Here is a 21,900-nt window from a genome sequence, read left to right as displayed (position 1 = left end):
AAAAAAAAACTTACATGTTAGAAAGTGTTATACTAATAAGTAATATTTTGCAGAAAATCAAAAAACACATGTTATCGAATTTCATAAACTAAATTGCACGATTAGTCAGAAATGGAATTTATAATAACGAAAAAGTACGTGGACCAAACCGTTGAATATGCATCATATAATAAAGCAAGTATGGTCTTCTTCGTGGCCTACATCTCTACTAAGTATCTTTGAATCTTCAACCTACCTATTACAATACACACACAATAGAACAAAGAGTGAATCATATACTAAAAAACAAAGGGAATAAAATCGCATACTAATTATGAAAAGTCTTTGTGATAATTTGTTATCTTATTGCCCCTCCCTCATTTATGGTTTTGTATATGGCACTATGTTCCATTACCTGATAACGGTGGACCATAATTTGCCGTATTTTATACGTAGATTTTCTTATCTACACCCTAAAATTTTAACAACAAATTTTAGAATTTGGTGTATGTTTGTGACAAATAGTGTTTATTTCATGAATCTATCTGAAATATTTGATATTATTTTTGGTAGGTTGATATTTATTAATGGAGAGTGTACTGTGTAGACTAAAATAATTGTTGATTATTCTATCCAATGGGGGCAAAAAATTGAAATTCTAATATGTCTGCTCCTCCGTTCCTTTTTGTTTAATTTTGGATTTTTATGTGTCCACCATTCTTATACTCTTCTTCTCTGAGTTCTCTCTTTCTCAGAAGCTGCAAAACCCAAAAAAAACAGAGCCGCAAGAGAGTGTGAGAGATTGAAAAACTCTCTTTTCCGAGCAGCGTATTCTCGTTCCGATGATTTTGGTTCTCCAGGAAACATCACACTAGAAAGTTTTCGCCTGAGATTCTGAGAAACCATTTTGAGGAAACTGGAGAAGTGAGTAACTTTAAGAAATAGATGGCTGAAAACGGAGTCGTTCCAGGAGGTGGAGGGAGTAATGTTATGGTGGGCGTGAAGTTCGATGAGTCGAGTCATGAGCTGCTTGATTGGGCTTTGGTCAAGGTTGCTGAACCGGGTGATACTGTAATCGCTCTTCATATTCTCGGCAATGGTATTAACACATTTTTGTTTCTCTGGGTTTTTTTTTTTGAGTCAGAGAATAACAAAAAAGCTACGATTTTTGGAATTGGGTTTTCATGTTTACTCTCTCTCTATTTGGATTTTTGTAGAGATCGTTGATCGAGCAGACAACTCTTCGCTTATCTCTCTTATTAAGAATTTTGACTCTGTTCTTGAAGTCTATGAAGGTTTCTGCAAATTGAAACAGGTATAATATTTAAAGTCATGCTCCTTTTTTTTGAATGAAATCAACAGTCTCTAATGTGATTACTTGGAAATGTTGAATTCCTTTTTAATAGGTGCAGTTAAAGTTGAAATTAACCCGGGGTTCTTCTTCTCGAAAGATTCTACTTAGAGAAGCAAAATTGTGTTCTGCATCCAAAGTTGTAGTTGGAATCTCTAGACGTTACCATACAATTCATTCATCTGTCTCCGTGGCTAAGTTCTTAGCCAGGAAAGTACCAAAAGATTGCTGTGTTCTGGCTATTGACAACGGGAAAGTCATGTTTCAGAAAGATGGTTCCCCATCGATCATTTATCACTCTAAAGGTAAGGCCTTTCCCTATAAATTTCTAACTTTTGTATGTGATGATTTGTATCAGCGTTTGAAACTCTTCTTTTTTGGACATTGGTTTGTTCATAGGAAAAAGTGATGCTCGTAGGAAAACTTTGTCTAGTTTCTTTCAGATGCCTGCCACAATGAGAAAGAATACTAAAGTCGTAAACCATTCCGAGGAGTACGAAGAAGAAGCGGAGGAGGATCACTCCAATGGCCAGAGTCTACGGCGCTCTTTAGTGTATGCATGCCTTGGGAATTGCTCGGTTCGTGATATGAATTCTCTGCCTTCTGGATCTTCTAGTTCTGATGGTGATCAAGATGATAATGCGGATTTCCACAAGGCAATGGCACTTGTGCCCGCAAAATTTCCTGAAGATTTGAACCGATTTATTACTATGCTGGTAAAGGAACTGCCTGAATTTAGACCAGGTTGGCCTTTGCTTTGTCGTGTAGATTCTTCAGATGTATTAGCTTCTGCTCCGCGAAGTTCTTCGTTCAGAAAGATACCAGTTGCCCAGTGGGTGCTGAAACTGCCCTCTAGGACCAATTCTGTTGTTGGAGACACTAAGCAGATTGGTTTTGATTCTTCAGAATCTGAAGATGCTAAGCTTTTATCTAGCTTAAACACTGATAGTGGAGCAATTGTTCCTGATGATAATGATTCTACGATCCTGAAATGTTCTCTTGATTGTAGCTCTAGTAGATTCCCAGAGGATGTGGAGGATCTTCGGGCGAGGGTACCCACATCTTGCCAGTTTTTTAAGTACAAGGAACTTGTGTCAGTGACATCCAATTTTTGTTCTGGTTTGTTCCTCTCCTCTCATATTTAAGTTATATACTTTCTTTAGAGTCTTGTAATTTACATTTGTCTTACTAATAGACGCAATGTAAATTCAGATAATTTCATTGGAAAAGGAGGCAACAGCCGGGTTTTTAGAGGTTATCTGCCAAATGGAAGAGAGGTTGCAGTCAAAATTCTCAAGCAAACCGAATGTGTCTTGAAGGATTTTGTGGCAGAGATTGACATCATCACAACCTTACACCATAAGAACGTTATTTCCCTCTTAGGTTATTGCTTTGAAAATCATAACCTATTACTGGTATACAATTATCTCTCAAGAGGAAGCCTTGAAGAGAATCTTCACGGTAAGCCTCTAACCTTTTAGCCAGTTGTAGATTTATTATGATCTGGTTCTAACAAAGCGTGGTTTGACATTAGGCAACAAAAAGGATCTAGTTGCATTTCGTTGGAACGAGAGATATAAGGTGGCCCTGGGAATAGCTGAGGCATTGGACTATCTGCATAACAGTGCCCCACAACCTGTCATTCACAGAGACGTTAAGTCATCAAACATACTATTGTCTGATGATTTTGAGCCACAGGTAAGTTTCTTTTAGTTTCTAACTTTCACATCGAAGAGGAAACTGTGAAATACTAAGAAGGGAAATCATGTTCACAGCTTTCTGATTTTGGGCTTGCAAAGTGGGCGTCGCAATCTACAACTCAAATAATCTGCTCCGATATTGCAGGCACCTTTGGGTGAGGAAATAAAAAAAGAATCAAATTTCAGTTGATGTTGCGTGAATGTTATTTAAGAGAGTACAATTTTGACAATGCAAAATGTTTCTTGGTGCAGCTACTTAGCTCCAGAGTACTTTATGTACGGCAAGATGAATAATAAGATAGATGTCTATGCATACGGTGTTGTACTCCTTGAGCTTCTTTCGGGAAGAAAACCGGTTAATAGTGAATCTCCAAAGGCTCAAGAGAGTCTTATTATGTGGGTACGTGAACTGAAAACTGAGTACATTGAAAGTACTATACTTTCTCTGCTACTGCTAAACAAGTGTGTATGTACATGTGCAGGCGAAGCCAATTCTGGATGAGAAAGAATATTATCGACTATTGGACCCAAGTTTGCAAGAAGATAGCAAAGGTAACCACATGGAGAGGATGGCGTTAGCAGCAACTCTTTGTATAAGACATAACCCTCAATCTAGGCCGGAAATGGGAATGGTGAGTTAATTCTTTTAATTCGTTGAATTGAGTACACATGATAAATCCACAAGGGTGTAATAGTGATTACTAACATGAAACTTCTTCTGTAAACACAGGTAGTAAAGCTTCTTAATGGTGACGCCGAGATGCTAAAATGGGCAAAGCTACAAGTCAGTAACCCTTTAGAGGATTCAAAGGTACTCAAGGACGAGAAATTGTGGAGGTCTAATCTGCAGTCACATCTCAACCTAGCATTCCTCGACATGGAAGATGACTCTCTCTCATTGGGAAGCATCGAGCAAGGCATCTCCGTGGAGAATTATCTTAAAGGCAGAACAAGCCGTTCATCGAGCTTTGATTGAGCCAGTAATGTTCACTACAACAAATCACAATGGTCAAAACTTGCCAAGGTGAGATGGTGAAGAAAATGGGTGAGTGTAAAGTGTAGATATGAAAAGGCATATATCTTTTCATTTTGGATGGGTCATGGGGTGGTGGATGAGAGGTGGATTTGTGGGTTTTATAGGCCCTCCTCCCTCCCTATGTTGCAGCTATCCATTGTTTGGAGTGTCAACATTGACAAGTAACTTTTATTCCTTGATCCAAAATTCCTCTAATGGATCAAAGTGAATTTTCTTGCATGATGCCCGAACGTGCCCGGTGTCTCAGACTCTCAATGTCATTATCAATAGATAACATTATCTTTGTTGAAATAATAATTGCGTTTATTGTGTATCACAATCTAGAAAAGATTTGGCAATCTTATCTTAGCTCTTATAAAGCTTGGAATACAAACCATGTGTGTCTGAGTCAACTTAATTTAGTGGTACGAGATGACATAAGTATCATCTTGTCCTATTAAAGGTCCGCTTGCGTTTGAAACGAATAAGATGAAGTATATGTAATAATAACTATATGTTAAAACTTAACTATAATTACAGTATATGCCTATTTTTGTTGATGCTATTAACAGCCATGTAACGAATTTGATATATTGGGTATAATATATCATTATTAACTATAATGGGCCGAATAAGATTAGGGATATAAATAAAGTCGATTACTTTCGTTCTTTGCTCTTTCATCTCCTCGGCCAGAAAACGAGAGTTGATGCCTGTGGCACTTGTGTTCGTCGAGAATCTAAAACCCAAATCTTCTTTTCTCGGAGCTGTATTCAATCATTCTAGCTCATCAAGTTAAACAGAGTAAGCTCTTCTTCTCTTCCTTTCTCTAATTCCGTTTCGTCTCCGTTTTTTTTTTTTTTTTTTTTCCAATTTTTCTGTTTGATTTTATACGAAATTTGTCGTTTTTATTAAAGAATATTGAATAGCCATGATTCAAAGTTTCAACTTTTATGCAACTGATTCTGATGTTCCGGTGAATTTAAGGGTTTTTCTTTTTGGTGTGAGTTGGGTATTCTTGTGTAATCGTTTTGAATGTGTCTTTACTGATGATTTTGCGGGTATTGTTTTAAGGATTTGTATAGACTTCCATTACATATTGAAAGGACTTATAGCTTCTAAAAGGTTGAGTTGTGTTCGAGAATCTTACCTCTGAGGCATTGTTATGTATCTTAAGCTTAGTTGTTCTGTTTCAGTTTGTCTAATTTTGTGTTCATTGTTACGCATCTTAAGCTTAGTTGTTCTGTTTCAGTTTGTCTAATTTGGTTTCATACTCACTCTCTATTTCGAACAGATTTGGGGTTTCCACTGCAACCTCTTCTGCTGATAACACTGAGGAAGAGGCAAAGCTAGAGCATTAAGGTACTTTTCATAATTTGTTCCAAGAATAATGTGTGTATGAATTTAGTTTGATTGTGTGTTTAGTTTCAGTTGGTGTGTATGAATTTAGTTTGATTGCGTGTTTAGTTTTTCTTAATTGGTGCGTTTGAATTTGAAGTGGGTGGACAGCAAATTGCAGTTGTTGCAGAGAATAAAACTTGAATTGAACTTAGAGAACAAAGTTGATAAGTTTTGACTTTTGACTGCTTCTAGTTTCCCTTTTGTTTTCTGTTTCGGTTTCCTCCGATTGTCATTAGATCATCAGCTGACACAGTGCACCAACACATTTCTCATACCCTCTTTTATGAATTCGAATTGGAATTGGCATTGATAGCGACTATTACAGAATTTATACTTTTGATTGTTGATGTATAATATGACTTGACTGTTTTTTTCGTTTCCTGAAATTATTCATATTGACTGTTGATATGTCCATGTTGACTTAATTTTGATTACCTTATTAGATGTTGATTTAATTTTGTAATTTTGTTTCGTTATGATATGTTGACTTTATTTTGCTAGAAATAATTCAACTTTATAGCTTTGTTTTATTTTGGTTTATTTTGCTTGAGATTTGGTTTATATATATATACTAGTCGGTTGCCCGCGCTACGCGCGGTAGTTTTATTATGTTGTTGCTGAGTAATTGGTTCGTATTTTATTTTTTACTTATTTTTTTACTATAGCATACTTTATTTTTTTTAAACATTAGATTGTGTTTGTTATAATACATGTTGAGTTTTAGCTTTATTAGTAGTTGAGAAATTAAACGTGTATAATATAGATTGATATATATGAGTGTAAACGGAAGTGCAGTGGAGAATCATATAGAAACATGTGTTATTAGGATTCCTACCAAATATAGATCTAGATGTTAATATTGTGGTCCTTTTTAATATATTGGGCTGAAAGTTAAAAATGATTTGTGGGTTTCAAGCGGATTATTGTATTTTTATTGGTTACATTAACCTTGTATATTGTTATAATTTAATTTTTTGTTTTTTCGTTTCTTTTTTTTTTATTTGACGTAATTTATATCTTGTTATGATCATTTTTATACTATTATATATTTGTTTATGATTTTCTGTTTTATATATTTTTCGTATATTCATATGGAACAAATTTAAAATTTAACATATTAGTATAATTTACTTTATATTTAGTTCATTTCATTTAATTATGTTTTTGCTTTAATTTTCAATTTTTATGAAATATTGTTAATTTTTTGTTTTGTTTATTAGTTTACCATATTTGTTGTATTGGAAAAAATTAGTTAAATTCATATTGCAAACTATTAAAGAAATATTATTTTTAGTGTGACCTTTTTTTATGTGTTTTAAAAATGAGAATTCATGTTTTGTACTAACCTACAGTAAAACCTCTATAAATTAATACTCGATAAATTAATAATCTCTATAAATTAATAAATTTCTTCGGTCCCAAGTTGGGACCAGTGTAATTTTAGACATATTTCGATAAAATAATAAGATAATAATTTTTTTGAAAATCCTTTGTAAATATATGGTCCCAATAATATTATAAATTAATAATTAGGTAAAATTTTCAAAATATATATATATAGAGACACATTAGTTTTTGTTAGAGTTTATTTTTAATATTTTACTATATCAAAAATGGTTAGCATTCTCTTTCAAGACATAATAATTATTATTTTCTTTGTAATTGATTATATAAAATACTAATTATCATGATTAAATCTCATTTTAAAATATTTTTCTGAAAAAACTTTCAAATTAGAAAAATCTCTCTATAAATTAATAATTATTAATTTATCGATAAATTAATACCTCTATAAATTAATAGATTTTCATGGTCCCAACATTATTAATTTATAGAGGTTTTACTGTATCTCATTTATGTTTATTAGATAGATTTATATTCTTAAATTTTTTTACGTTTTGTTCTATTTCCGTTAAATCTCATTTTAATTTAGGTTTAAATTGTGTAAATATAATTAAGTTTTGTGTCATATTATTTTAAATTTATATATATCTTCATTATAAAACATTATATTATTTTTATTTTTAATTAATAATATTTTTATTTTGATAATATATAATATAAGAAAAGATCTTTCATATTTCTTTTTGAAAAAATTATTTACATATGTCAAAATCAAATTAAATGATAAAATAATATAATTAATTCTTAAAACTAAATAATAAAATAAAGTAGATAATGATTAGGACGATGATGTGGCTTAAGGAGAAGAGATAAAAAGTTAACTTTATATATATAGATAATCGTTAATGATTTACGGTTTTTTCCTCATCATCATCAGAAGACGCGGTGGTTCCGAAAGATCAGAAATTTTCAATCAGCCATGGATTCTTCTCATTACAATCCTACTACCTACGAACCATGGAATTCTCCTTACTCTCCTCATCTTCATCCTCCTTCTGCTCCTCTCCTTCCGCCGCCACCGCCGTTACCTCCTCCTCGTCAATCTCATCCCGATAGCCCTAATTTCTATGCTCGATCAACCCAGAGCAATGGGCAACGCCATGATTACCACCACCAGTACTCTCATCATCGCCAAGATCTTCCTCCTAATCCGCCGGTTAACCAGCCATCTTCATATTACTCTCAGCATCCGCCGCCGCCGCAGCAACACAATCAGCCACCACCGTTGCAGCAGCTACAGCAACAGCATCCTCAATACATTCCTCAGCAAGTTAGCTATGAGCCTCAAAGGATATCGCAGCCGTTGTCATCGAGTATTCAGTGTACGGAATCGCGAGAAATTGCTCAGTCTGATTGGCCTGTGTTCAATGAAAAAAGACATGATCCATGGACTGTCGATGCTGCTCAGGGTCGAACTCGAGTGGATGATGGTCTAGGCCGTAACTATCAGTATGACTACAGCCGCTCCTCCAGGGATTCTTCGGGTGTTACCACTAATCGTGCCTTAGATGGTAGTTCTAGGTCTAGAGATGAGCTTCGTAGTCTTGGATATGTTAGAAAAGAATCTGGAGCCACTAGGATAGATGGAAATTATCAAGACCGTGGTCAGTTGAAATCAGAATTCGATAGATATTATAGGGGTTTAAACGAGAATAATAGGGTTTCATCTCCAACTGTTGTTTATGGCAGTGAACGCCATGGTGTTAGTGTTACAGTCAGTCGCAATATGACTAGGTCATCGGCTAGCCATGAGGGGGCTAGAACCCACAGATGGGATGAAGCGCGTAATGGAGGGAGGACTCTGTATCCCCGGAAAAAGGATGATTATCATCATTCTGAAGTAGAAAAATATATTGACCGTGGACGAAGAGAGGAGAGCAATGAATTGAATCGAACACCCAGGAAACAAATGCAGAAGAAGAGTGCTCTACTAAGGCTTGAAACTCCAAGATCTTATCAAAACAACAGAGAGAATGATTGGTCTCGGCAACATAATCATCATAATGGGAAAAGGTTTAACTCTAACTCGTATAGGGGTAAGGAACAATTGGGTCATTCTGATCGTGGACTGGTGGAGAAGCAAAGGGGGCGTACTCCAGTGGATCTTGATGTTTCATTTAAATCGAATGTTCTGGTAGCTAAGCCTGTAGCATCACCTACAAATGCAGGCATCCGTTCGGGCGCGTCTGTGACACCTAGGTCTAGTAAAGCTAGAAGAGCATTGCTTTCTGAAAACAATGAGAAAGCTTCATTGACTGAAGGAAATGAAAAGTTAAGAACCCATTTGTCATTTGAGGTATCTGTTTCTGAAGAAAGAAAATCTATTGGTTCATCTGATGGATCTTTGGGTTATGAAGGGAAGGATTTACAGAAGTCATCTTTAGATGCATCCATCTATTTTAATAGAGAAGATCCTGGTAGTCAGGTGTTTGCAAAGTCAGATTTTGGTGGTATCAAAGATGACAACAAGAAGATCAGTATAGATTCCTTGTCTCATGAAAATGACTCCTCTAGGGGTCTCCACATGGGTCTGGTTTCCTCTGCCACTGTGGACGTTGCTAATGTTTCAATGGATCTTGCTAATTCCAATAATAGTGCTTCAGGGGACCTTGGTAATGCCAAGAATAGTGCTTCAGGGGACCTTACTAACGCCAGCAGTTTTACTGTTGGATCGTATATCAATACTATGGTCAAGTCACCTGATATGAGTGTAGTTATGGAAAGTAAAAATCTTCTTCAGTGCGAAAAGACGGTTAATCCATCAGTTGAGAATGTTAGCAGAAAAGAATACATGGAAACTACCCCTCTTAATATGACTACAGAAATGGTTGACAATATGGACAGTGATGAAGGTAAACAGACGTGTGTAAATGGCACTTCATCTATGACAAAGTTTGCAGTAATGGGATCATTAAATGTGTTGCCTATGGAGAAGACGGATGGCTGTTCGCATAATGATAAATCAGATTTAGCTATGGCAGTACCATCTGAGGTGTGTATGGAAAATGTAAGTGCCGAGAGAAATGTCAATGATGAAGATCTGGTTTTGAAATCTCATCCTCCAGAAATTCCTCATGTAGATCAGTTTAGTGGTACAGATAGTAGGTATTTCAAAGCTTGTTTGTCGGAGTCAAATTTTTCTCTTAGCAAAGATCTTACTGATTGTGCGAGTGATAGTCTTGTTGAGGGAGACGCTAGTCAAAGTGATGCAACATTTTGTGATAAATTACCTAGGTTGTCTGCCTTTGTAACTGAAACATATCCTGCAGTTGAAATCAATGGTATGTCTGGTACTGAAAGAGATATGGATACAGAATCCAGTCTCCAAGAAATCGAACCATGTAAAACAGTATGCAAGTTGTTTCCTGAAGATCATTCTGGATGTGGATTATCTGGTGCAATTGGTTCTGTCCGAAATCTCTCTATGGATAAAAATCTGGAAAAGGGTCCTTCAATGGTCAGCTCTTGCTTAGTATCCGATAGTTCTGTCAGTCCTTGTCATATTTCTCCCTTGGTGGTAGAGAATGAGCATATACAAAACAAAACATCTTTTCAAGCTAACTGCAGTGATTTTCAAGGTGCCATCATGCATAAGGAAAATGATTGTGCTGAAATGATTGAGGTAGATATTCAAGAAGAGAAAGCAAAGCCTTCTGGTGGAACTTCTAAATGCAGAACTCTGGGAACTAATATTATTGCTGGTAGTGGGGACTCTGTGCTTTCATGTGATTCTTTGTCCAGCTCACCAAGGCGGAACTTCCGGCAGATACGGAGTGAAGTTCATGTTGCTGCTGTGGTTGATGCAAGTAGCAAAGGTAAAGAGAAACCCAAGCCTTCTGGTAATACTTCTAAGTCCAGAAATTCGGGAACTGATATCGCTGCTGTTAGGAGGGATTCTGTGCTTCCATGTGATTCTCTATCCAGCTCGCCAAGGCTGCACAGACCGATACGGAGTGAAATTCATGTTGCTTCTATGGTTGATGATACTAGCAAATCTAAAGAGGAAACAGATCCTTCTGGTGAAACTTCTAAACACAGAACATCGGGAACTGTTATCATTGCTGGTAGTGGGGATTCTACGTTTCCAAGTAATTCTTTATCAAGTTCACCAAGGTTGAACTGCAGGCAGTTACGGAGTGAAATTCATGTTGCTGCTATGGTTGATGAATCTAACAAAGGTAAAGAGAGTCAACATGGAGATGACATTTTAGATAGTTTACCAGAGCAAATCATGACCTCCCATGAGGTAACCCAGCCAGGTAGTTCTATGGTGCATTTTGATTTAGTTAAGCCAAATGGCGATTCAATAGAGAAGCTGACTGATATAACTTCTAATGTTGGCTCTGGTGAAGCGTTGTCATGTGATGGAAAAGTTTCTGGAACTGAAATTCCTGGTGATACAGGTGTTCGTGTGTCCAGATCCTACTCACATGCAGATGTTAAAGTTCCATTGACCCATGTTAAAGATGATGTAGTCTCTGTGCCAAATCGGGATTTCCAAAGTAAGACATCTATGATTTCTAAGTATGAAATAGAAAAGAAGAAAATGAAATCCAACTACTCTGCTCAGAAAAGTTATCCCAGTTCCCTGCCTTTTGTGTCTGACACTAAGAAAGGTGCTAACCCTCCAGTTCATATCACTAAGCGTCACACGTGGCATCGAAAGTCCGATACTTCTTCTTCTTCTTTTGGAGCTGCCAAGCCTTTGTCGTCAACTTTGTCTAAAACACAGATTGTTCCCAGAGTGACAGCCAAATCTAGTAGTAGTTATGTACGTAAAGGAAACAGTCTTCTTCGAAAACCCTCGCCTGGTGCTCCTGGTGTTGCCCTTGGAATGGCTCCATCTGCTGTCCAGTTGAATCATTTTACTGTCCAAGACAAAAGCATGGGATCGTCCAGTATGGTTGATGCAGATAATGCTTCTTCTATTGTTAAAACTGGAAAAATACTTACTCTTGAGAGGCAGTCAAATCCTCTCTCAGACAGCAGCACTTCCAAAGTATCAAATGCCATTGCTACTTCATCAGGAAAATGTGCGTTATCGTACAGCATGGATCACCTTACCACCGGCTTACCTGAGTCTATCATGGATTCTGCTACATCCGGAGAAGCTTATGTTCCACATTCTGGTGGGGATACATTCAAGACATCTGACACACTAGTTCAGACAGATAACACTTCAGATTGCCAGCAGAAGAGAAATCTCCCTAACTCGGATTCGTCAAATTTGAAGAGAATGGTATATGTCAAGAGAAAGGCAAATCAGTTGGTTGCAGCTTCAGATATTCTTGGTGTCAGTACGAACCAGATTCCTCCCTCTGATGGCTACTTTAAGCGAAGTAAAAATCAGCTTGTAAGAAATTCAGAGAGCTGTGTCAATCTGTCAATTTCCCTGCCTGATGATGCTTTAGATACACGATCAGCTACAAACATGGTTTCAGAAAGATCATCTAGCTCAGCATTCTCTGACTCTGGTATGTAAAGCATGTTGAACATCTTATTAAGACGGTTTAACTTGATCTGTCCACTGATATGCATGTTTTGTTAGGAGAATAAACTGTCCACTGTTATCCTACAGATTCATGCATATTAGACTCCCTTTCAATATATACTTGCTTTATTATTATTTTCCGGTTCTTTTTGTCCGTATCAAAAGCAAAACATGTATTAATTGGCCTTCTGTTCTACTGGCAGCTGTCATGCGACCATTTAAGCAATCAAAGTTTTCTCTGGTTTGGACGCAAAATGATCCACAGCCAAAAATGCCCATAGCTCACATGCGATATCAGAAGATTTTGCCACAACTCGTTCCTTGGAAAAGAGTGACATACTGGAGAAGATTAATGAATTCAGCGTCTGCTTACCGAAATGGTTCTTTTTCCAACATTAGGTATGTTAGCATCTAAAGGTGCTTATACTCCTTGAGCTACAACTGTTTTTTTGTGTGTTTGCAAACATGATGACAGGGATTCTAATATTCAGCCAAAAGTTGTCAATGATGAGGAAGAGACACACAGTTTACACAAGATCAACTAATGGGTATTCGCTTAGAAAATCTAAGGTATTAAGTATTGGTGGATCGCATTTAAAATGGTCCAAGTCCATTGAGAGAGACTCGAGAAAAGCTAATGAGGTTAGTTTCCTTCACTGAAATGTTTTTGGCGTATGTTTATAAATAATTGCTCTTTTGGGACAATTGAAAGTGGTGTAGATAACTATTTCTTTCTTCATATTTTTACAGGAAGCCACCTTGGCTGTGGCTGCATTCTCAAAGATTGAAAGCGAAAAGCATTCAGAAAAAAATAATCCTAGGACAACGAGCAGAAACCATCTGGCACGTAAGTTGGTTGGCCAGTTATTTGGACGAATTATTCCATTTTTGGGGAGGCCTCCTGAGTCCTGACCAGTTCTTACGAAGCATCATCTCCATTTCTTTTGGATTTATTTTCTTACTGTTTCTTGAGATGGGCCAGATGACTCTGTTTCAGCAAACTTCAAGTTTATTTATAAACAACTTCTGTTTTTCAGGAGAGCGCGTTTTCAGGTTTGGTTCCCTTCGTTACAAAATGGACTCTTCAAGGCGAACTCTTCAGAGAATATCTGGTAACATATCCTAAAGTTAAAACACAAATAAATGCTATAGTCTGATATCGGTGATGTGAAGTTGATATACAAAGACTCTCTCACACACACACATAGTAGGTCCTGGTCACGCACTTTAGGTGATTGATGATCATTGTCAACAAATGTTTCGATCAGATTTGAGAACTCTCAGGATTGAAACTGTTTGCATTAGTTGCATAAATCCTTGCCATACATATTTCTGATGAGCTTAAACATGGATTTTTGTTAGATGTTGATCCACCGTGTTCTGGCTCTTCTGAAAATGGAAAGGGTGTGAAAAGACCATTTATCCCAAAGAGATTGGTGATTGGCAATGAAGAGTATGTAATTTCTCAATTTCATTTGTTAATTTATTTTTACTGCACATTCTGGAGCCCAGATCAAACATTTAAATATTATGCAGATATGTTCGGGTCGGAAATGGTAACCAGCTTGTCAGAGATCCAAAGAAACGAATTCGTGTGTTGGCAAATGAGAAAGTCAGATGGAGCCTGCATAATGTCCGGTTGCGATTGGCCAAAAAGAAGAAGTACTGCCAGTTTTTCACAAGATTTGGGAAATGCAACAAAGATGACGGAAAATGTCCCTATGTTCATGACCCCTCGAAAATTGCTGTCTGCACCAAATTTTTGAATGGATTGTGTGCCAATGCGAATTGCAAATTGACTCACAAGGTTTTCCTACTACGTCATTGCTGCATAATTGTGCTTTACAGATATTTCTAACTAGATAACGTATTTCTTCCACAGGTCATTCCAGAAAGGATGCCTGATTGTTCCTATTTTCTGCAAGGTAAGAATTTCCACTGTACTAAGATGATCCCTTTGCGATGACGCACAATACTAATACCTAATGCAGGCCTATGTAACAACGAGGCATGTCCATATAGACATGTGCATGTCAACCCAAGTGCCGCTATATGTGATGGGTTTTTAAAGGGGTACTGTTCAGACGGAGACGAGGTAAGATGTCACCTTTATATACATTGAACGGTTTGCAACTGCTGCATCTATGTTGACATGCATATGCACCATTCTTTATCACTTCTAGTGAGTAATGACTCTTATAGTGATGACCTCTGTATAATTCTTTCAACGACTTTAATGCATAGTATGTTGACTTATACCATAAGGGAAAGATAGCCTTTCTGGATATATGTCACATGTTTTACTTCTCCCTCTCAATTGGCTCGCAAACACTTGATGAAGTATGATTGCGGACTGTCTCTACATATTGGTAACAGTGCCGGAAGAAGCATTCCTACATCTGCCCGGTTTATGAAGCTTCTGGATCATGCTCTAAAGGATTGAAATGCAAGCTCCACCACCCCAAGTTACAAAGCAAAGGAAGAAAGAGGAAAAGACCAAGCGAACCATCACAGAAAAATTCCCGTGGGCGTTACTTTGGTTCACAGCACAATGTCCTTTCTGAGTCCGAACCAATGATATTGGATAGATGTTCTACTGATAGTGAAGTTTTCGGAATGGAAGGTCTCGATTTTATAATCCTTGGCACTACTGAGTATGAAGCCGGTGATAACAGTGATCCAGCCACCGAGCAATTTATATCCCGCGATAATGATTCACCGATATCAATATACAATCTAATTAGACCAGTAGCTCTGATGCAGTAAGAAGTATCAGTTTGGTTAGGTGAGTACCATGGTAAGCTTTCTCTGCTATGAAAAGAAACTATGCGTCTTTTGATTTCTAGTATGTTATCTTGTGGTTTTTTAGAGGTTGACTGTAGCGAATCAGGATCTATCAACCTCTACACAATATTTCCTTTTCATGATTTTGTATCTACTGTGCTGGATCATTTTGCTGATCTATTTCGTTTATTTTTCACAGATCTTCAATGATCGTAAGACTGGAAGATCAAGGGGATTCAGATTCAGCACATGCAACGATGATAAATCTATGGAGGATGCGGTCAAGGGAATGAACGGACAATAGCTCGAAGGTCGCTAAATCGCGAGGAAGTGGTGGTGAAGGAGGCCATGGTCGAAGTGGTGGCGGCAGACGCGTGGGTGGAAGGACATGGTGATGGTGTCAGACGTGGAGGATACAGCAGCGTTGGTGGTGGAGATGGTGGTTCCGTAGGTTAGGGATTTGAATGTTTTGATTCTTTCGTCTGTTTTTTTTTTTTTGTTTTTTAACAGCGTTTCGTCTGGTTGTGTCGTCGTTGGTTCTGCTTTTGCTATTTTTTATGTACAGGTAATGTAAGTCACTATTCGTTCTCTAAAAAAGCGCATTCGCTAGATTTATTTGTCTGGTTCGTTTTATCAACTAATTTACAAGATTGATCTGTTCCAGTTTCCTCTATAACCCTCAAGAGCACTACTTCCCCTTTTTCCCTAACTGATTTTAGAGGGTTGATTTGAGAGTTGATTGTCGATTCTTGACATAGCTAAACTTGACAGGAATTTGCTATAGTCAACCCCTGTTTCATGTCTAGATAAGCTTTGTTGCAGGTAAAGGACAGAGAAGAGATAATCACATTACAGAACCTGATGCCAACTGGTGAACATGAACTACAACACAATGGTGACGCTAATTTTCCACAAATAAAAGCAAGTCATGCCGAAACTTATTTTATGAAACAAGGGTCTTGCATATCCTAATTATTTTTCCATGAAAACGGATTCTTGTGTCAGAACTCCCAAGTGCAGATGCTCCTTTGTCAGAAACATCTAATCTTCAAACATTCAAGATCGAGCCATGGTTTGAATGCATCATCACGAACCACATTCTGAGAAACAACAACATCGAATATTTTAATCCATAGTGCAAACGATTCTTTCATTCATTAACTGGTCAATTGTATATATAGTGATGATCAAGTATGGATGGTAAATGACCCCAATGGACAACTCTATGTGGCAAGAAGCAAGTTTTCAGGATAAACGAATTGCAGACAAATTATATTTACTCTTTAGAATGATTGAAAGAGCAGCTGAACAGGGATCACTTACCGTTAAATAAAAGATAAACCCGCGCAACAAGTTCAGAGCTTTATACTCATCCTTTTCATGTAAAGTATCAATGTACATCTTGTTGAAGTCTGCGGAATCGAACCAAAGCAAAATAATATGAAGATAAAGAACAGTTTCCCTAACATATTAACAGATAAATTTCAAAGTTTCGTGGTTATTTGGAATCAGAAGATAGCTAAGCAAAGCATAAACGTCCAAGAACATGTATCCAAACTTTTGTCTGGTAACTTACCTGGATACCCATCGAGATATGAAGGTCTCTCTTTTTCCGTTTTAAAGCTAAACTCTGTTCCATTTCGTAGTTCTACATGCCTGGAAGACACTCTATGCACTGATGCTTCTTTGTGAAGTTTCACGAGCTCTGTTTCAGTGTATGGCTGCTTCAGAATATTCATTATCTCCTTCCTAAACCAAGAACTGCGTTCATCACTGCTCCCGTCATCAAGATCCTTATAACATTCCAACAACAGAAAAAAGTGTCAAAAGGGAAAATTTTTGTGGCAAAAGCAAAGGTGAGTGAAGGTGATACATACAATCACTTTATAACTTTTTGATGCAACAAATGGAGAATCCTCCTCATCCATAAAGGGACTATCTCCAACAATAATATCAGAATCAGAATCGGACAAAGACATTGTATAGTCCTGCTCAAGTTTTACTTTAATCTCTTTTTCAGGATTAGTTCTTGAACTTTTCGAATTCTCCACTAACCATGTGAGATAAGCTTTGTAAGTTTTATCGAATACCAGGTGATCCTCCGAATTCTCGTTCTCGTTAGCATTGCCATTATGTTGTGAGTTTCTTTTCACATGACTTGTAACATGCACTGCTTCATCACTCTTCTCAGTCACACGACTCTCTCTTCGCCTTAAACCTGCTTCTTTCGTTGTTGTCTTCTTTGAACTTGCTTCAACATGAGGCTTTGACTCAACATTCTTCTTCTTAGTCACACGAAGAGTGTTTCGATCTTCCTTACTCGGCTTATCTGTAAACACTGCTTTAAATTCGCGATTGTCATATCCTCCGTTATCTACTTCATACCTAATAGACCTAAGTGGATTGTCACTCAGAAATGAATTCCCATCTTCTCTAAAACTATCCAACAACATCATATACTGATGATCAATTTTGGAATCCCAATCATCACCACCACCACCATCATCATCATCAGAAGCGACAACAAAACCAGTCCGTTGCATCTTGGAAGGTCTAGTTTTCCCAGCATCTGTTGAAGTATTAATTTCTTCAGCATCCATCATACACTCTTCTGTAACTTCACCACAAGGAACAACTTCATCTTCATCATCGTCTAAGTCCATCACAATAAACTCCTTCTTCACAGATCTCATTGCAGAAGCAGAATTCCCCAAATTTCTCATCTTAAATCCCTTCAATCACAAAAACAAAACAACCAGATGCCTTAAATTGACGTAGCAATAGCCTACACTTGAATTCACAGCAGCTTCCAGGACGAAAAAAAAAACAAAAAAACAAAAACCAAGATTTCAGGATGAAAAATTAAACATTTTAGATTTACTAATCCAAAAGTTGCACTCACTCAAAATAGAACATTTAGATATAAATCCTAAACTTGCATTGATTTAAAAATCCTATTTTCAAAAAAAAAAACTATAAATTTGAGTTCGATAGAATTCGAACACACAAATTCTCATTACGACCAAACTGGCGCATGCATGAGAAGAAAGATAGAATTCACACAACTAATCAAAACTCGGAAAAAAAAAAAAAAGAAAAAAAAAAAGAGGAAGAAGAAAGATACAAGTAGGAGTTGAATGGGATCACTTACAAATTCGAGCCAAAATAAAAAGCGAGAAAGAGAGAAAGAGGGATGTGTCTTGCAGAAGCTAAATTCCAAATACAGAAGAAGAGAACATCAAAATGATGGAAAAGGAGGAGAGTGGCTAGAAGAAAGAAACTACTTCTCTCATCGATCTCGCCATAGCTCACTCGTTGAGGAGGAGAGTGACACTGAAAGTAATAAAGCGAAAGTTTTTGGGAAGAGAGCTTTTTTTTCTCAATTACTCTACTTCAGGCCCAAATATAAGAAGAATAAGGCCCTAACTGGGCTCAGATTTTTTTTGTTCATTGTAGGAAGATGAAGAGATAATAATGTTTCCTTTTCCTCTTATTAAAAGTTCCACACGAAACTAGAGTCTAGAGCATTTGTCGTTTGCTTATTTTTTTGTTCTACTATGAAAAATCCATTGGAAAAAATTGGGCGATGGGCATGTATGTGGATGTGGGTGTGGCACTGTGGCCGGTCACTGATAAATATCTAATTTAATGGGGACCGTACGACTTAACGCCACGGAAGTCGAGAACGTTACCGAACATTCCATATGTCAGAGATATTAGATTATGACAACACTACTACCATTAAAAAAAAGTCCTACATTTACATAATGGTAAGTTTAGATTAGTACCGCTTCGCAGTTAACTCGTCAACGCTACAAAATGTTTTTATTAATCACACCATTATGCAAAATTGTGATCTCTTGTAAAATAAAGTAAAGGTTAATTACAATTATTTATTTGTGTTAAAAAATCAAAGATTATATAATTAGACGCGTCATGACCTATCTAATTTTCCATATAAAAATTAATCAGCTATATGTCCTAGTTTTGACACTAGAATATTAGATATACGTCGTATTTTAATACGACTTTTCTTCTAGAAACGTCGTTTTTAAGAAATTTTGTCGTTTTCACTTGCTATTTCTGGGAAGTTTCCTTGGCGTCAATCTCTTCCGTACATACTCATCTTATATATAGAGAGAGCTGTACGTGTACAATGTCTATAGACAATAAACATTGAAACTTGAAACAGTATAACCAGCAAAAAGGTCAAATACTACTCTTCTTGAATCTTTCTGTCAGAAAAAACAGAGACGAATCTATGGATTGTTGTTCGTTCATAAGCACAAACGATCTCCGAAGAATGTTCAAGAAGCTCGACAAGAACCAAGACGGGCTCGTGACCCTCGACGAGCTCTGTTGGATTCTTGAGAAACTTGGTTGGGCCGAACACACTCCGGAAGAGCTTGAACTCATCGTTGGTAAACAGAGCCTCGATTTAGACGAGTTCCTTCGGTTCTACCATGACGCCGTTTTGGTTAGCAAAGGAACGAATACCACCAATAATGATGCTGTTGTCGTTGGTGGCGATGATGAAGCGATCGCCAAAGCGTTTAATGTGTTCGATGTGAACGGAGATGGTTATATCTCTGCGGAGGAGCTTCGTGACGTGTTGGAACGACTAGGGTTCGAAGAGGAGGCAAAGGCGTGGGATTGTGGGAGAATGATTCGAGTTCATGACAAGAATCTTGATGGTTTTGTTGACTTTGAAGAGTTCAAGAACATGATGTTACATGTCTAATGATTTAAATACACATGTAACATATGTGTGTGTGTGTGTGTATAGTCCATCATCTTCCATGTTTTATGCGTTATATATGCGTAAAAACTGTGAAGTATATATACTTTTGTTATGTGTTTATGTATAAACTATGTCTTTTACTGTGATCAAGTTTGTGGCAATGAAAAATGGCTCTTCCTACTATATAATCAAGTTTTGGCAATGAGAAATGGATATTTTTCAGTGTGTTATTTTTTGTTGCAGCTTAAGGTTAAGTAAATGACTTCAAAGTTGTGTTTCTTTTCCATATTGTTCAACTCGAAACAGTTGTATACTAGGGAATCCAAGTCTCATATGAAAGCACAAAACCTCAGAAATAACATAAATTTCAAGCCATATGGAGAAAAAAACAAGTTGTAAGAAAAAATGCATAGTTTACTTTAGCGTGTGATCATTGTAAAGAGATATGACCGACCATGTCCTTGTCACCAATTAGCTGAATATTTGATTATAGTTTTGTTTCTTAGTAGTTAATAGTAAACCCTTCCACCCCATGAAAATCCACTAGCATTGATAGGCACATGATATCTGACTTTTAACCAAATTTGCAAATCAGAACCTACTTCCTATCTAGAGGCTTCGGTTATACATTCAATAATATGTTTCTCTTCTTCCTGCAAAATCAGATTATTAGCTCACTAACATAAATCACATACATGGAAGATGAGAAGAAGGAAAAAAAAATGAATCCATAACTAAGGAAACTGACCCTTCAGTTTCTTCTTTACCCATGACTAAAAAAACTGATAATTTTCTTAAATTTAGTTGTGAAAGGGGAGTTAGAAGAACAATTGCGTCATGTACAATTCAAAGATGTAATGTCTATAATCTTTGGATCATATGAGCATATATAAGCTTCTGATGAAGAAAATATGTTTTTTTTTTTTTAAGCTATATAAGACGGCTCTACAACATTTGTACTAGGAAAGGGAAATTTTAAGGTCGATCTAAACCATAAAACTGTAGTCAAGGTGGAAGTTGCAAATAAATTCAGTTAGTGTGACTATGTTCATTTTTTTCTTCCCTTTTTGGAATTAGTCTATGTTGATGAGGTATGCTCACACGAGATTACATAGCACATAAACTCCATATTGCTCAACTTGAAACAGTTCTATTCTAGGGAATCAACGTTTCATATGAAAGCACAGAACATAAATAACAAAATTCATGTGGAAAAAAATTCTGGCAAGAAACTGTTTAGCATAATCATTGTGAAGATATGTACCATATCTCAGATAATCTATATATGTCTCCCATATTGGGTTGAAATTTGATTTTTTTTTTTTTTTTTCTTTAACAGTTTCACTGTAACCTCCTAATTCTGTGTTGAAACCATAGATATTATGAATTGAACATTTGTTTCATGCGATTGTGTTGTGTGTTTTAAATTGGAAACTTCTCATATTGTTTCGTTTAGGCTTCTCTCATCTTGTTAAACTGACATGATTAGTTTTTTCTTAGTTTAGTAAATTTATGTCAATTGAAATGCAAAAGACTCTAATATATGTGATGCTAGAGAAGTTGATAAACATGTGTACTTACGAACATGACATATCTGTTACCTTTTTAGCCGAAACTAGACCATGTGGGTAAACAAGTATCTAATTAAAAAAAAAATCTAAAAAAGTTTCATCTCGAATAAGAAATATCTTCATGATTCCGAAATTGGAAAGGACATTGTCATTTGATACAATACATATGAAATTAATGGATCCGTATGTGTTGGGTGATGCAGAGATACATTAAATATGGATACAACTTCTAAGCTACCCAAACTTATCTACATTTAATCATCTCACCATCTACTGCCGATGTTCATCTCTCCCGGTTCAAAAGTTTTTTTTGTGAACACTCAGTGTCACATGAATCACTCAGCTTTTCACAATAATGAAAGGACACACACTTGTTGATATTCAATTTTGTTTACAAGTGTACCAAACTGTGTTTGTGTAACTTTACATATGTAGTTAATTGTTTTCTTCAAAGATAAAATAA

At 36.5% G+C, this 21,900-nt stretch overlaps 4 protein-coding genes across 6 annotated transcripts; 3 read left to right on the top strand and 1 right to left on the bottom strand.

Annotated features, from left to right (window-relative positions):
- Positions 1-685: 685 nt before the first annotated feature.
- LOC17898605 (L-type lectin-domain containing receptor kinase V.9) lies at positions 686-4,379 on the top strand. The gene is made up of 10 exons (XM_006303149.2): positions 686-1,078; positions 1,197-1,294; positions 1,386-1,635; positions 1,730-2,449; positions 2,543-2,791; positions 2,865-3,028; positions 3,106-3,185; positions 3,283-3,430; positions 3,513-3,662; positions 3,761-4,379. Exons 1-10 carry the CDS (start codon positions 925-927, stop codon positions 4,004-4,006), a joined length of 2,259 nt encoding a protein of 752 aa, XP_006303211.1. The 5' UTR covers positions 686-924; the 3' UTR covers positions 4,007-4,379.
- Positions 4,380-4,725: 346 nt separating this feature from the next.
- Positions 4,726-15,746, top strand: LOC17896763 (uncharacterized protein At1g21580). Of its 3 annotated transcripts, XM_023789228.1 has the most exons (14): positions 4,726-4,849; positions 5,340-5,407; positions 7,728-11,109; positions 11,203-12,324; positions 12,545-12,740; positions 12,833-12,983; positions 13,092-13,188; positions 13,379-13,453; positions 13,704-13,794; positions 13,878-14,148; positions 14,224-14,266; positions 14,333-14,436; positions 14,718-15,126; positions 15,325-15,746. In XM_023789228.1, the coding sequence occupies exons 3-13, from the start codon at positions 7,770-7,772 to the stop codon at positions 15,105-15,107; spliced, it is 5,880 nt and encodes a 1,959-aa protein (XP_023644996.1). In that variant the 5' UTR covers positions 4,726-4,849; positions 5,340-5,407; positions 7,728-7,769; the 3' UTR covers positions 15,108-15,126; positions 15,325-15,746. The 3 variants fall into 3 exon arrangements, with proteins under 3 accessions (XP_023644996.1, XP_006303607.1, XP_023644995.1); XM_006303545.2 differs by having other exon boundaries at positions 7,728-12,324; XM_023789227.1 differs by having other exon boundaries at positions 7,728-12,324; positions 14,718-15,138.
- Positions 15,747-15,948: 202 nt separating this feature from the next.
- Positions 15,949-18,456, bottom strand: LOC17900601. Its single transcript, XM_006306104.2, has 5 exons — positions 18,277-18,456; positions 17,003-17,857; positions 16,702-16,918; positions 16,449-16,537; positions 15,949-16,225 (listed from the first exon to the last, which is right to left on the bottom strand). Exons 2-5 carry the CDS (start codon positions 17,846-17,848, stop codon positions 16,157-16,159), a joined length of 1,221 nt encoding a protein of 406 aa, XP_006306166.1. The 5' UTR covers positions 17,849-17,857; positions 18,277-18,456; the 3' UTR covers positions 15,949-16,156.
- An 845-nt stretch (positions 18,457-19,301) lies between these two features.
- Positions 19,302-20,012, top strand: LOC17899644 (probable calcium-binding protein CML44). The gene has a single exon (XM_006306052.2). The coding sequence runs from the start codon at positions 19,387-19,389 to the stop codon at positions 19,864-19,866; it is 480 nt and encodes a 159-aa protein (XP_006306114.1). The 5' UTR covers positions 19,302-19,386; the 3' UTR covers positions 19,867-20,012.
- Positions 20,013-21,900: the final 1,888 nt, after the last annotated feature.

Source organism: Capsella rubella, unplaced genomic scaffold, assembly GCF_000375325.1.
Source record: "Capsella rubella cultivar Monte Gargano unplaced genomic scaffold, Caprub1_0 scaffold_1, whole genome shotgun sequence".
NCBI lineage: Eukaryota > Viridiplantae > Streptophyta > Magnoliopsida > Brassicales > Brassicaceae > Capsella > Capsella rubella.
This window is presented reverse-complemented; position numbering and strand designations above follow the sequence as displayed.